A 16,701-nucleotide genomic window follows, 5' to 3' on the forward strand; every position below is an offset into this window, starting at 1 on the left:
TATTTTCATTTTTAAAACTTAGGCACTATAAATTCTTGGTGTTTTTCTTAATGTTCATGTTCTACCTGGTTTAAGCTTATTTTGTGGAGGCAACATCAAGTCATATCTTTGTGAACACACTAAAAACACTTCAAATGTTTTCATTTGTTTCCTATTTTCTTTGAAGCTATTTATTCTCTATTTATTTTGATCATGTTGTTGCATTATCCATTATCTTAGATAAGCAGTGGTCCTTGTTTGGACATTCATAATGGTCAATGCAGGATGAGCTTGATTAGTATTTGTAGCTGGTGTGAATTTCTTCTAAAGTTTTGTTTCCCTATTATGCACAGTAGTCTTTATTTTAGGAAGAAGTGGAGGAGAAAGTGATAGATATTGGTACCACTTCATCCTGCTTTTTTATTCTGAGGTGTCGGGGACCCTTACAAGAAGTTGTAGCACTCCAGAAACATTTCTTAATTTCTGTAAAGATCATTCTTCTGATTTTGATGGGGACTGGCAAAGGTGAGTCAAAAGCCACAATTAATTCTTCATTTGGCAAGATTTCAATTGAATTATACACCGTCTTTCAATTATTCAACCTATTCACAATTCTATTAGGCAGACCTTCTAAAAGGGCATGGAAACTCTACAAAGAAAAGCCTGGAAGAAGGGCAGTCCTGAGGCAACCTTCTCTACCCCAGTTCAGCTTTCTGCCGACTCCACTGTGGTTCATCTATCGAAGACCGTTCAGCTGCTCTGCCTTCCAGGAACGCATTCACACCTCCAGCCTCTTCTTGAGCAGCCTTGCATTCTGTGTGACTTTTCTCTTCAGATTAATGGAGATGTGGGGTAAATGTTTTCACTTGAGTCTTGTTTCATGCTCCTTCTCACCACAGTTTAAGGAATTTATCTTTTATTTCAGAATGGCAGAGGGATTTATTATCCAATCCAGGAAAATCTGAGAAAATCATTTGGATAAAGCTTTCAAAGGGTGCTATGGCTGTGTGTAGCTGTCCCCCCAAAGCCTCCTGCAGTCATAAGTGGGGCTTAGGAGAGGTGGCTGGATTTACAGTGTGGAATTCTGGGGGTTAAGTGTGTGAAGCTGGGATCAAGGGTGTGTGATTAGTAAAACAGTCCACTGATTGGTCTGTCCTAGTTCAGGGTGTGGACAATGGGAGGTCCACCCTGGGTGTGAGTGCTACCTGTCCTCAGGGTATGTAGCCTGGATAGGCTATACGGCACAGAAAGGGGGTTACTGTCATCACTAGATGCTTTTTGCCTCCTACCTTTCTCCTTCCATGCCATGAAGTGTTTTATTCTCCGCTGTGATGCCCCTCTGCTGCCACCCTGCACTGAAGCCAGCTGACTATGTACAAAACCTCTACAAACTGAGCCACAGTAAACCTTTCTTCCTTTAACTTCGGGTGTCAGGTATTTCATCTCAGCAATGAGGAAAGTAACTAAGACGGGGTATTGAACATGTCAATTGTGAATAATCAATAATCAAGTAGAAACACAACCCAATAAAAGTGTGACACCCATATAAATTGATCACAATGTCTGCTTCAGAAACCACCAACAAAGTAGTTATGCGTATGTATCAGTCAGTGTTTAATAGAGAAACATTCAACACAAGACATACAAATGTATAAGAAATTACAAGATTGGCTTATGATGGTCACCAATATAGTTGGATGAGGAAGCTTGCAGAGGGTGTCTGCACACTGGAGACGGAAGGATTCAGTCCAAGGTCTGGAGCTCACTGCAGTGTCCCATGAGAGTCCATATAAGGAGGACAATGGGTCTGCGAAGGAAGACTGAAGAATCTATGCCAGAAGCCAAACGATCCACGCCAGAAGCCAAAGAGTCTGTGCTGGAAGCCAGGAGATGACGTCCAAGGTGAAGGCAGAGATGGGAGCTCTTCCGAAGAAACAGAAGCAGCTGCATCCTTTTTCATTTCTCCTTTAAACCATCCAGGAGACGCGCTGCCCCAGGGTGTGGAATTGCTGATATGATTTAGTTAAGCTTCTCTTAACTATGCACCTCAAATTGACACAGTCAGTCAACGGTCACAGCAGGCAAACATTCCTTGCCTGACAATGAGGTCATTTCCAAGAGTACATTAAAAAGCTCTTTGTTATGACTTCTGAGTAAACTGGTATCATAACTTAACTTAAAATTCAACCAGGTTTTTATACTAAAAATATCTCCTACAAAAATGGAGTGATACAACTTATAATAAGTTTGAAGACAGAATTCCTCTTTAATGTGCCTATTGAAGCTTTATAGGGAGCAAGAGAGGTGTTGAGGTAAAAATGATCAAAGTACTGTTATGTGCTTGTACGAGTCTGCCAAAATGAAACCCATTAATGTTTATAATAAATATGCACTATAAGACATGAAACAAAAATGAAGATAGAGCCATTCTGACAGTTAGTTTGACAACTTACTATTAATTATGGTAGCATTTTAAATTCATGTATCTTAATTTCTTGCACAAAAGGTATAAATATTTAGGATTTGGGGTCTGTTTTCCATTCTTTTGCTTTTTTGCAAATATCATTCTGTCCCATTTAAATATTGCAGTTTAAAAGTAGTTATAAAGCAAAGGACAGTAGTGATTTTCTTTATTATTTTTCACCATCTCTCAGTCATCTCCACATAAGAAAAAGCAAAGATCACTACTTCTTTGCAAGGTGTAGTGTCAAAACTGTAGGAGAATGAAACATATCTTTATGTTCTACATTTTCCAAACAAGGAAAATCTTGGAATTCCTAAGCTCTATTTATTTTAACAATTTTGATGGCAACCTTCTGGACTGTGCTTTAAATTTTTAAAAAACCAAGTCATAATTTAATTTTCCTAGGTAACAGTGGTCGATGACTTTATTTTTTCTTGCATGATGCTATAAAGCAGCACATAATTTTGCATCTAATACTATTTTTATGCTTTTTCCTTTGCCATCAAGTTGTCAGTTCTCAAATCTGTCTGCTATTGCCAGAATGCCTGCCTTTATTTTGCTTCTAATCTTTTCTAGGCTTAGAAAACAGACAGCTGAGCTGGCTGAGGGTTACATGTGAGATTCGGTAAATTTGAGGTAGCAAAATTTAGAATAAGGGGGTAGCCTTAGCCTCTGAGCTTCCCATAGTCATTCTGATGTGCACCCACATTGAAGGATACATTGAATTTGTGTAAAATCTGCCTTCTCACTAAATAAACAGGAAGTCATAGAGCTTCTCAGGCTGTTCCTTCCTTCTCAGGTGTTCCTTCCTTTAGACACCTACAATTTGAGTTTTAGAGTTAGGGTAAAAAGTCATCATTATCACTCAATCTATAAAAGGCAAGACTTGCAGGTGACTGGCCTCTTTACAGGCAGTCTTTTCAACCAATCGCCCTACATCTTGTCTCCTGCTCGCCAGAGCTGCTCACTCTGAGCATGGAAACCCTCCAGGGCTCAAAGAAAGAATAGCCAACAGTTCACTGATAGCCTTATCTACAAAATGTGGATGTCTGCTCTTGCACAATAAGAGGAAAATCATTAGACATAAGATGGCAACTGTCTTAGTTACTTCTCATTACTAAGACACACTACCACACACTCACAGTTTAAAAGAGGAAACGTTTATTTTCAGTCACAGTTTGTAGAGGTTTCAGTCCATAGTCAGCTGTTTCTAAAGCACCATGGGATAGCAGAGGGGCACAGCAGAGGATAAACAGTCCATGGCAGGGCAGGCAGGAAACAGGGCTGAGATCAAGAGAGGAGAAGGAATATATACCATTCCAGGTCATATCCCCAGTGACCTACCTTTCCCCACCAGGCATCTGCTCCAAACACCACACCTAGCTATAAACCCATCAGTGGACTAATCCAGTATCACACACCCATGATCAAGCCCCACCTATGAATATGTGAGGCCAAATATGAATGTTGGGGGGACATCTAGATATAAGCCAGACCAGGAATTTAGAAATGAAAATAATATTTTAATATTAATTTAAATTGATTGAAGAGTTAAAAAAGGTAAAAAGGAAAAATTTTGTGAGTAGATGAAATCATTAAGTAAGGGTCTTTACTATGAAGATGATCATTTAAAAATTATGGTTTATGGTATATGAATTGGAAAAAGAACAAATTACATTTAGAAGGAAAAGTATATATAGGTCAGTCCTGGAGCTCAATGCTAGAGAAATAGATCATAGTATCTCCAGTGTTGTTTAGCAAGGATGTTTAATGAAAATACACTCTAAAGTTAAATTAAATTAAACATTAACTTAGGAGTGATTTTGAAGATGTACTCAGTCAGTATGGGACAGAGCAGAGGGCGTGTGGCAAATGTGCCGTTGGGTTATGAGTTCAGCGGTCACTGTTGGAGCTGTTCTTTGATTTCTTCCATGTGGCTCTCCAGCGAACTTAAATGTGGTCAGAATAGGTAGTCTTCACAGCATGAAAACCTCACTGACAATGGCCTATTTGTGGTTTCCTTTTTACCAAATCCATTTTGGCCCAAGTCCTGTCAGTTGTATCTTTCCAAATCTTCTCTATTCCATTCACTATTCACTACCAAACTGTCATTGCTTTAGGTCATTATTCTTCTTTATATAATATCAATAGCTTTCTTTTTAAAATTAAATTAAATATTTACAGGTAATTTTTAAAATACAGAGCTTTGCAAGCTATAAATAGATACCATCTTTAACAGAATTTCCAGCAAGGCAGATACTAAGAAATATAACATCAAAAATTTAGAAATAATACAGAGATGTATACTACTTTAAGTACTATTTAGCATTTTTCTTACCATTCATCTCTGATGACCATATAAGTTGGTTCTAAGATTTAGTAATTCTGAATTGTGCTGTTATAAACGTAGATACATATATATTGCTTTTGTATGATGTTTATAACTCTTCTGGAAAGACACTCAAAATAGCACTTCTATTTTTAGTTTTTAACCTCCATACTGATTTCCATAATGGTTTTATCAGTTTACATTCCCACCAACAATGACGGGCTCCTCTCTCCCCCAACCTTGTCTGCATTTGTTATTGGTTGATCACTTGAGGTAACCATTTGTTCTAGAGTGAGATTTGTTCTAATTAATATATTCTAATTTGTGCTTCTCAAATAGCCAGCAATGTTGAACATTTTTTCATGTATTTATTCACCAGTTGCATTCTTCATCTGAGAAATGTCTATTTATTTCAGATGCCCACTTTTGATTGAGTCTTGAAATATTTTATTATGGTCAGAATAGATTTAATATAGGACAGGTAATTTATAGGATTATTTTATAATATTTACCCAAAAAGTCAAATGAAGAAGAGTGCAAGTGATCTGTCCACATACTAGAGACACAGTCCAGCTGAGGACCCAGATCCCATGGCCATGTTGTGCATGAATCCAGCTGAAGACCTACAGCCCATGACCATGTCCTCCACACGTCCAACTGGAGGTCTAAAGCCCATGACAATGTCTCATGCAAGTCTGTATCAACGATCTGCACTGGGAAGGTCCAAAGGTTGGTGGTGGAAGTTAGAAAGCTTGTGTCACTGGGATGAAGGATCTGTGCCAGCAGGCTGAGGAATCTGAACTGGAGCCAAGAAGCAATGCTCAAAGTAAGAACCAGAGCTCCCCCAAGAGAACTGCAACCATCCTCAGCAAAAGCAAGGGTCTGAGCTCCTCCAATGATAACTGAGTTCATATCAGGAAAGCCAGCATGACAAGCTTCTCCAGGAGAACCAACAGCACACCATCCTCCCCTCCAGTTCTCCTTTTATGCTGTTGCCAACAATGCTCACGTGGGCCTTCCACACCCGAACCGCACCGATTCTGTTCAGCTACATGTTACAAGTTGATCATTAGTTAATCTACCACAATGGGGTTTAAATTTTGAGCTCTTTGTATCTCCTAGATATTAGTCCGTTGTCTGAGGAGTAGCTGGAAAAAAATTTTTTTATTCTGTAGGTTGTCTCTTCACTTTGTTGGTGGTTGACGTGCCTGTGCAAAAGCTTTTTAATTTAGTGAGATCTCATTTATTTATTCTTCATATTATTTCTTGTGCAAATGGAGTTTCATACAGGAACTCTTTGCCTATGTCTACGTCATTGAGAGTTCTGCCTACTTTGTCTTCCAGCAGATTCTTTGACCCACTTGATTTTAGTTTAACATAATGCGAGATATGGGTCTAAATTCAGCCTTCAGTATGTGGACAGTCAATTTCCCAGCACCATCTATTAAAGAGGCTTTTCTCCAGTGAAGGGATTTGGCCCTTTTGTAAAAAGCTACTCAACTCCATGGCCTGGAGTTGTTTCTGTATTTTCTATTCTGTTCCACTGGTCAGCAGCTTTCTCATACATCTCCTTATCTCCAGACTTCCCATTCTCTCTGTACTCCACCCATCACTGTGTGGCCTGGGTCACAGGAAAACATGGGCATTAAAATTCTTTAATATCTCCACATTCATGAAGGAAAACTGACATCCTTAACAGAACTATAATGTAATTTTTGACTTAGGCTGCCAGTCACTTCTTGTTCCCCACCTAAACCCTCTACTCCATGAATATTCCAGGGACACAGAAATATTTGCCACTGTGGTTTGGGGTTTTGCAAGAGGAACAATATACTACAGGACACATATTTCATAAGATTATTTATAATAGTCGCCCAAAGAATCATTTACAAAAGGAGAGTTCAGGAAATATGTCCACACACTAGAGAACAAAGAATCCAACTGAAGGCCTGGATCCTATGGCAATGTCCGGCATGAGTCCAGCTGAAGACCTAGAGCCCATAACAGTGCCTCCCATGAGTCCAACTGGAGGCCTAGAGCCCACTACAATGTCTCATGCAGGCCTGTTTCACAGATCTGCCCTGGGAAGGCCCAAAGGTCAGTGGTGGAAGTTAGAAAGTCTATGTCAGTGTAAGGATCTGTTGGGCTCTTGCTGTACCCCACGAAGGAACAACAGCAAGAATGAGGAAAACAGAGACAAGAGACAAAAAGCTGGGATCAGGTGGAGGTTCTCTTTCTCCTGAATGGAGGAGAGGAACTGCCCAAGAACAGTAGAAAGTTTATTTATACCCTGGAGAGGTTGATGTTAATTTAAGCCTCTCTGCCCAGCAATCAGTTAACAAGCTGCAACGGCTTGCTTACGTGCTTCAAGGAGCTCCCATGTTCTTGGACTGGCTTCGTCCTACACATGCAATTACTTTCCAGCTTCAGCTGCTCCCAACATGCCAGCAGGATGAAGGATCTCTGCTAGCGGGCTGAGGGATCTGAACTGGAGCCAGGAAGCAACACTCAAAATAAGAACCAGAGCTCCCCTGAAAAGTACTACAGCCATCCTCAGCGACAGTGAGGTCCCAAGCTCCTCTGATGATGATAACAGCCAACTTCCCATGAGGAAAGCCAATGCAACAAGCTTCTCCAGCAGACTGAGCAGTGCACCATCTTCCCCTCCGGAGCCAGGAAGCAATGCTCAAAGTGAGGACCAGAGCTCCCCCAAAGTGAACCATAGCCATTCTCAGCAACACCGAGGTCCTGAGCTCCTCTGATGAGAACAGCTGCGTTCATCAGGGAAGTCAGCATGATGAGGTCCTCCAGGAAAACCAGAAGCTTCCAACAGCTTTTACCAGCTCCCAACAGCCTCACTTCTCCTCCAGGTCTGCCTCTTATGCTGCTGGCAACAATCCTCAGGTGGGCCTCCCACACCCAGCACCACACTGACTCAGTGTAGCTGGCTGTTACAAATTGAACACCAGTTGTCAGTCCACCACAGCCACTTCCTCAGTGGCCTGTGCTCTCTTGGCTGTTTGCCGTTGGCTTGTCTTCCTCTGTTCTCCACCCCATAGCTTTAGGCAGGCTCTTTCCATCTCCTCAGGAGACTCAGCCTCAGCATCATCTCCTCCAGACACTTTCTCTACCCCTACACCATCCTACCCGGCTGTTCACTCTATCCAGAATAGGTTAGGTATCCAATATTTTCCCCACAATGTTCTGGAGATAATTCTTACCAAATAGCATGATTTCCATATGCATATTTTTCTACTTTTTCTCTATAAAAGGAAAGTGTTCTCAGGGTCAAGGGTATAGTTAATACTTATATCTTCATCAGAAGTCTATCATAAAGTAGATAACTCAAAATGAGGTGTTAAACTCAAAAGTGAGTTTTGAATCAGAGTTTCTTCAAAGGTGAGCTGGATAATGACAAGACATTCTAGAAACCAGTTGAGAACATCTTCTATTTTAATTCCCAAGTAGATCCTCAATTTAGAGCTGCTACTATGGGGGCATTTTGAAAATTTGCCAAGAAGTTTACTCCCTATGATTCATGTGATGAAAAGTATTTTATGGCTTGAGGCAACAAAATCAAGTCTTTAAAGGAAAATGTATGTTATTCTTTTGAAAGTTTGTGAAGCTCACAATGGATCTTCCATTTAGCTACTTTGTTCCTTCTTTATGAGCATATCTGAAAGTCTTGTGTGCTAAGAGAAAAGTAGTTCTCATTAATGACAGTCATTCTTTCAGAGTTAGATTTTCAATACATAACTAGCAAAATGTCTACAGTGCTGAGTTGTTGCTACCTGTGACTGTGGCAACTTCAGGGGTTTCAGTGGTGTTCAGCAGAGCAGAATTATGGAAGGCATTCCCGCTCCTTTTTAGGCACTGATCTGGGACCCAGTCTGAAATATGCAAAGGTTCTAGAATCATCCTTGCTGAAGGTGATGAGTGTGTAGGACATAGGTTCTTTTTTTAACTGCAGGTGGAAAATCCAAAAAGGGATCCTCCTATCCAGAGTCCAGGATAATATCCAAAGTGTTAATACTGAAACTGGTCATGGTATAGAAGAAGGATATTGAGTCTGATTATTCTGTATCAAAAATTGTTAAAGATATCTTTCACTCTGTTCTCCCTCAAGATCCTTTGCCCAAGAGGTCAGTACTACTAGGCCTTCTGTTACTGCAGATGACTTGGCAAAATAGCTCCTTCTCAGAGAAGGAAATTGGCATAATACCATAGATATAGACATCCATGATCCACAGTCTACAAAAAAATGAAATTAGTATCAAGTGTGTTCACAAGATTAGGATGCCTTGACATGCAGAGATTGTTAAGAAATATCTCAAGGGGGTATCAGAGGCAGGCAAGGCAGTGCTATTCTTTCAGGAACCAGAAGTTAAGCCAATTCATTTGAAAGCTTGAAATACCCTCTTGCATTCACTGACCATATTGAACAACTCCAGAAACTATTCCACCAAGGAATTCTCCTGCCAATCAATGCTGTCTGCTGCTTCTAACACTCAAGGCGAAGTGCAGTGACAACAAAGATAGTGTAAAAAATACATGGAATGAGCAGCTCCGTATAATCCTTCAGTGAGTCAGCTCCCTACCCTTCTGGAGACAAACTCAACTCAGTTCAGATTTATCAAATGCTGAAACTAAAATAATTGTCATCCAGTGGCCCTCTGATTTGTCTTCAGCTCAAAATTTGCTCTCATTTCCTAATAAAATGAGAATCTGAAGAGTTCCTGGTTTTATTTATTTTTATTTTTATTTTTATTTTTATTTTTTTCTGGTTTTTCTCCGGTACCGGGAACCGAACTCAAGAGTTCCTGGTTTTAAAGAATCCACAACAGGGCAACATTTTGGAAGGCAGCTATGCTCACCACTATACCACCAATGCCAGGACAGTATTTTGAAGATGAGTTGATTGACTAATAAAAGAAAATCTTTGCATAAATGTACTACCAAGCAAACATTTAAAACTATTTCACAGCTTTTCCATATCCATCATTTTTTCAGTTTCAAGGGTGATCACTTCTTCATGCATAGCAGTCATGTTCTCAGTGACCTCAGTATGCTGAGCCTTGTCCTGGAAAGCCCAGCAGCTCTTTCTGCCTGGTCTCTGGGCCATCCATGAAATTCAGAATCACTGGTAGTGGTGGTGAAGCAGAGGGCTGGATACTAACGTGCTGTTAAAATTTTCAGATGATTCTTATATGGGTCAAGGTTAGCAATCACCATGGTAGTTGCACTGCAGGGTCTTAAACACGGTGATCTAAATCGGTGAAGCAAAGCCTTTTCCACGCCCTCAGGAACTTTCTATGGGTGTGCAACATAACTGCAGGCGGTGACTCTCCTGAGTGCCTGCTCACTCCCAGGCTGTCTGCACTGTCTCCACCCAGGTGTTTGTACCCAACCACACTGGGTAAATGGCTAGAGAGCTGGATATCAAGCACAAGAAGCAATGGGTAATGCGCTCAAATTTTGGAAATAATACCTTAAGTCTAGTTCAGTAGTTTGGGGAGAGTTACGTTGAAATGAAAAAGCAGAAAAAAACTGGCAGAAAGAAAAGGGAAGCATGGAAGTAGATATCCCCAGGAGAGTCAGAGGGGCTGTACATGATCCTAAGAGCTGAAGAGCACCTCCCAGAGTCTGATAGGTTTGTAGTTCACATCAAGACTCTTTTCTTGATCCCCAGGTTTACCATAATTCTCTTTACTTTGAGCACACTGAATGGGTCTCTGCTCCCTGCAGTTAAAAATAAAAAAGGAAAGGAAAGGAAAAAGAGCTCCTCCTGTTCCGGTCCCAGGTCAGTCCTCACCTGGCTTCTGAATCTTCCATATGCTTATTTTATTTCATGAAAATGGTAAAAGTATTGCAAATGACAACTGAGAAACCAAAGGACTGTGGAGTGGTTTGAGAGGCTTCACAGATGAAACAGAAGTGGTCGTTTTGAGAATATGTTTTACTTCATTTATCAAAGTAGTTCTTTAAAAAAACATTTAGACTTAGTTACATTCATGACTAGGATAATATAGCCATAGCCTATGACTATTTTTGGTGTCAGGATAGTTAACGTATTTTAATATTACCCACAATTCAAAAAGCATTATGAATAATATTATTTAAATATCATGAATTCTGCAATGGTGTTAGCCATAAATATCAAGAACAAGGTTGTAACTACTATGAACTCCTTTCACTTCAGGCACATCCCCATGAGCAAGGCGGTCCCACAGTCACAGAAGGAAGCTTCAGAAAGTGCGCCAATGAGCAAAAAGGCATCAGTGCACAGTCTGGGCTCACCGCACCAGTGGCTCCTCAGCCGGAGTCTTACCCAGCTAACTCCCAGGGAGTTAACGATAATGACAATCAGTAGCTCTCTCGTATCCTCCAGAAATGCCAGACCCAGCCTGAAGTCAGAGATGGCCCGAGGTGACCCAGTCCAATTTCCTCACCTGATTTATCTCTTGAAGGTTAGTCGAGGTTTTACTAATGAGAAAATTAAGATGGGTAATAGTGAAAATTAAGAATGCTGAATTTGCTTTTTCAAAAATTTGAAGTTTTTCCTTCCAGCTAATAACTCAATCTCTTAACCAAAGTGTCCTTTAAAAATCTTGTATTCTATCTCCTCAGGATGTCGGCAGCAATAGCCAGTGCAGAACCAGCCCTCTCCATACAGCAAGCAGTGTTTGTATATATTTCAGTGTATCCAAGCGAGTCCTTTTTCACTTTCCATGCTACGGACGGAGCTGTACTTTCCTGAATGGAAGCCAGGAAAAAACTTGCAGATTTGGCAGGAAGACTGTGGGAAGCCTGCTGCAACACCAAGCTGAAATCTGGGGCAGGAGCTTTCTACAAAGGCAGACGAGTGAAACACCTTCCTTTGTTTAGCTCTAGTTTGAGCACAAATGGAGCCCCCAGATCGCAATCAGGCCCTATTGTATAAACTTGGGGTTTCCATGGCACACAACATTTCTGGCACCACCTTCCCTATTATTTTTCAGCTGGAAAACCAATTAGCATTCTTTTTATATCTGGGTGTTAATACTTAGGCCTTAGAGCAAGTTTTTGGCCACCAGCCCACATGGCTGTAGTCTCTTGGGTAATGCCTGACAAATTAAGATAAAACCATTACTTCATGTTTTCATACAAAGAGAAAACAAAAACTGTTTCCTGCGCTTATTAATTGAATGAAGTCAATTTCCACATTCAACAAATAAAAAGGTGGGCATAATCAGGGTGTCTACCCTTGGCTCTTATCTCTCTCCAGGCTAGTTCCTCTGCAGGAATGCGAAGGAGGAAGACCTGTCAGGTTCTGACTAAGTTTTTCTTCTCTTGGATCAAAATCCTCCTGGTCAACAGAGGCCTCTGTTAAGTGGATGGCCTTTGAGGGCTACGGGGTCATGCTTTGTCCTCTGGCATTTTTATTTTGCAAATTTTAGTGCTATGATTTACCTAAAGGAAAGCTGTTAGGAGGAGATTCCAGCTCTGACAAGTGGATGAGTCATAACATTCAAGAGGGCACTGCCCAGTTTCAAAGGAATAAACAGAACCAAATATTTCCCTATCTTAAAGGAATGTAGTTCATGAGTAAAGAAAGCCATATCTGGGCTGCTGTCTCCGAATAGCTGAGCATGCGGAGGAGAGGAGGAAGGAGGCTGGAATTGCCCATCCTGTAGAGTGTTCCCCACGGTAAACATCCCCTGCCATGGCAACAGCTTAATGCCACAAATCGGAGGAATGCAGCCCTCCAGCAAGCGGACCACAACCTGGGAAAATCTCCAGGATGATGCAAAATATTTAGAAGGGAAGTGGTAAAACAAACAGAAAGGAAACACGGCAGTACAACTACAGTTTAAAGACAAAAATACATTAGATGCAAAAAATAACTTGAGTATAGTTACAATAGCATTTTTGTGTTGAGGGCACTGAATGTACATCTCTTTGCTAGAAATGGCCTGAGGTGTTGCGGCTCCCCTTCAAGGCTTTCTTTGTAAGTAATGGGTGGTGGCATCCTAAAAAATAGTCCATTTGAAAGACTTCTTTAAAGAATTTGTACAGAACACTTTCTTTGCAGCAAAATCTATTCTGGAGCTATATTATTTAACAAGAGGTCTGTGTTCTAAGTTGTAAGGAACTTCTTTGCTCATTTTTTTTTTCCTTATTACTAGGTTTGCTTTCAGGGGCAGAAAACAATTATCTGTAATAATCTAAGGAAATTATTAGAAAATATCCAGTATGTGCATGAAAAAATTAGTTAAAAAGATTTAAGCATTAACTGTCCCTTTCAATAAACCAACAGACATCAGCAGTAGAATTATTCCAGCTATACTAAAAATTTAAAAAATTAACAGATTTGGGTGCCAGAAATCACTGATCACTTATGCATAGGACAGCCATAAATTCCAATTTGTCAGTTGTTGGGGTTAGTTACTAAATGTGCACTTTCACTCACCAACATTCTGGTTTGGATCATGAATAATTTCATGATGCTATCCTATTCATGCCCAGAGCCCAAAGGTCTTCTGCTTCTGTCTGTATTCACTTTCCACAGCGACACTGGTCTTAGGAGCAGGAAAGCTCAGAACCTGAAAGTAGTATTAAAAAGGGAAACAGGGGGAGTTGCAAAGAAGAATCTTCAACTCTTTGGCTTCACCTAAAAGAAGCATGGAACACCATGGAAAAAATAAAGTGGAGAAAAATTGTCCATCAGCAGTGAATCCTTCCTGGAGGCTATCATCAGGAGTACCTGGGACTTCCCACTAAACAGTCATCTTTCCGTCAAATCCTGGAAGGCACATGGCATCTCAAAGCAAGCATGCATGCTGCCTCTTTCTGTACCTTGCACCCTGGAAGGTATTGCTTAGATGTCCCAAATCAGAAAACGTTCATCCACTTCATGCTGCCACCAGAGCTGCTGCTGGGCTGCAGCTATTTGGATCAGAATGGAAAGTCTTTGATCTCTTTTATAACTAAGTTTAACCATGGCGCAGACCCAAAATGTGGACTAATTTTGGCAACTTCCTCTGTACACTTTTGTATAGAGATAAAAGGAACATTTAGAAACATAAACAAAAGGTGTATTTCCAAGGGCCACATCAAACAAACAAGGCTATAGATGCTGGTGCTCAATATCACCTCTGACTTCTTCAGATCCACACTGCCTCCCTCGTTCACTGGCCACCAGTAGGATGGTTTCCTTCCATTACAAAAATTTAAAATAATGTAACTTCAGAAAGGAACAAATCATTTCCAGCACGTTACTTCCGCTTTCACATGAAGTTTTAGAAATTGAAAGTAATCACACTGGTGTTGGATCCAGGACTCCAATGTTCTTGTTTTCATGTGGACTCTGCAGATATTAGAATGATGGGAGACCTTGGAGTCATCAGTCATCTAATTTTCTCATATCACCAGAGGCCTGAGCTTTTGGTCGGGGACTTGCAGCTTTCTAAACCTAGCTAGAAGAGAGCAAGAGAGGAGAGTCACAGCTTACTGGCGACCTTGGCACTGTATCAGTTTTTTGGTTGAGAACCAAGCGTGAGACACTCAAGGGTCTATTTGAACTCAAGAGTTCATTCCAGAATAGGCCATGGGACCGTGGAGTCCTAAAGGTGGGGAGATGGTCTCTCTATGTGGACTCACACTGAGTATATAAACACAGTTTAGCTGAATGCAAGTGAGACTCTAAGCAAAGGTATTCGGCAAAGAGAAGCAGTCTCTAAGAACTAGAGTCACCAAATTGAGAAGCAAGATTTCTGGCTTTTCCTTGTCAATGTCTAGGGAAACCAGTGAATTTCTTTAAGGGCCCAGGGACACAGGGCCTGATGAACAGAACAGACCATAGCACAAGCGCATCAACTACTCTTATACAGTGATCTGACCAAGAGAGATAAGCCATGCAGTTAAAAGCTGGGCAGAGTTGATGGAAAGTAATAGAATTTGTGGATTAAAAAGTGTCAATATAGAGAAAGTGACATTGGAAATCATTTTTTGTGGATCATCAGATTGCAAGATAGTATTTGCTGTAAAATGCAAAATGTTTATTACTTTTTTAAATGAAACTTCCTTTTTTTATTATATTGTTGGTTTAAAAACTGAGAAAGTTGTATTAACCTGTTCAATTTCTCAAACAGTGGTAAAGTTAACCCAGGCTTCTGGGTGAAGGGATGTGACTCAAGCATGAGAAATATGAAATTCCCATTAAAGCTTCCTGGTCATCTCAGAAATCAGGATTCCATGTGAAGTATGGAAGTTGGAACAGATCATATCTGTGACCTCGCAACAATGCAGTTTTTGCATAACAAACATCTGACTAATATCGTAGAATTTCCTCTTATGCCCATTTAACACCTCCTACAAAAGAAAAATTGTCAGCAGAGCCTACAGTCAAGATAAATGGAGGTATGGAGAGGTCCAAACCAAGTTAGCAATGGACATGTGATTTTTCACTCCTGCCTTGACGTAGTTCTTTATCACGAGAGGAAGAATCTGAGACAGTTCCCAGCCTTCCCTGAATACACCTATATTATTTCAGTTTCAACACGAAACACATGAATGTTTCCTTACAGTAAGAGTCAATCCATAAGGTCTCTAGACTCACTCACCCCACATAACTAAATAGAACAGACTTCCAGTACCCTCATCATGCACACACGCTAAAAATGGGGGAAGATGGATGTTACTTTGCTTGACTGACTCAATCATTTCATTGTATCATGTTGTATACCTTAAATGAACACAATTTTTATTTTTAAGGAAAAGTCTGTTCATACAAAAAATGGTGTGAAAATAATCACCAAGTATATACATGAATGGGTACATACACATATATATAATTTACATAGGATTCTCCTGTAACTTCTTTTTACTTAGGTCTTAAAGAACTTTCTAATTTCATATATAGAGAGATCTGGTAACAATAATGGAATATTTTGTAATTTACTGTCTCCTTTCTTGATGGTATTGTTTCTATTTATTTGAGATCATACAGGCTATCACTGTAAACATATCTTACTGCTAGTATGTCTAAAGAAGATTCCTAAAAGTAGGTTGCAAGGTCAAAGGTTAGCCTTACTTTACAATTTGGTAAATAATCCTATTTAAATACATTTTAGTCAAATGTATTTCTTTTGTAAATAGTCCTTTTTATCTTTTATTTCTTTTAATTGGCAGTGTGTGTTTTATTTATGCTTATGTAGACACTTTGCTTACAGTGATTTTTTTAGGTATGTTATAAATAAGTTTTAGTCTGTAATTCATTGTTTAGGTTATTTTTTATAGTTGTCCCACAAAAAATATTTTGAGGCCGAAGTTTTAAATACATAAATATTTTCTTGTATGATTTATATAAAATTGTTTATTTCTATATTTTCTTCAAATACATTAATTTTTTTTTTAGCAAACCACAGGAAACTTTACTTGCTGCTGCTGGACTCTGAAAACAGAAGCTTGCGGTCCTTGGTGTAAAAGGGTTATCAGCAGGATGGTGACGCCAGGCAGGCTCTGCGGTGGGCAGCAGGCTTGTGGCTACGCTGGTGTAGGTCTGCCCTGTCACGAGGGGTCCGGAGGCCAGCAGTTCGCCCCGCATGTGCAGGTCGTGGTGGGCCTTGCAGACCCGTGCCGGCTCACACTGCAGGTCCCCGACGGTGATGGTCTTCGATTCCAAAACATCTTGCAAGACACGCGCGTCAACGGCGGGAGGCTGCCAGCGCCCGGGCGAGCCGCACGTCCCTCTTCTCCAGCGCGGCAGGTTTTCGAAGCCGGTTCTGGCCCTGCTGCACCTCGGGGCTGCGGGGAGGGCTCAGCCCGCTGCAGCTGCACCTCGCGAAGCGCTGCACGGCGGGTCCTCCGCTTCTCCTCGGAAACCTCCCCACCTCCTCGGAAACCTCCCCACGCGCCCGCCCGCAGCACGCTCGTCCCGTTCACGGTTCCC

At 40.7% G+C, this 16,701-nt stretch overlaps 1 protein-coding gene across 1 annotated transcript in view; it reads left to right on the forward strand.

Annotated features, from left to right (window-relative positions):
- The first annotated feature begins 693 nt into the window (after positions 1 to 693).
- The window catches only part of LOC102005291 (transcription initiation factor TFIID subunit 4-like), a 16,619-nt gene continuing 611 nt past the window's right edge, over positions 694 to 16,701 (forward strand). Inside the window, exons 1-3 of the mRNA XM_013515921.1 lie at positions 694 to 831; positions 10,972 to 11,239; positions 16,168 to 16,695. Coding sequence (XP_013371375.1) covers positions 10,982 to 11,239; positions 16,168 to 16,695 — 786 coding nt within the window. The 5' untranslated portion in view covers positions 694 to 831; positions 10,972 to 10,981. The remainder of the gene's footprint in view (positions 832 to 10,971; positions 11,240 to 16,167; positions 16,696 to 16,701) is intronic.

The sequence above is a fragment of the Chinchilla lanigera genome, unplaced genomic scaffold, assembly GCF_000276665.1.
Source record: "Chinchilla lanigera isolate Chin_1 unplaced genomic scaffold, ChiLan1.0 scaffold00031, whole genome shotgun sequence".
Classification (NCBI taxonomy): Eukaryota; Metazoa; Chordata; class Mammalia; order Rodentia; family Chinchillidae; genus Chinchilla; species Chinchilla lanigera.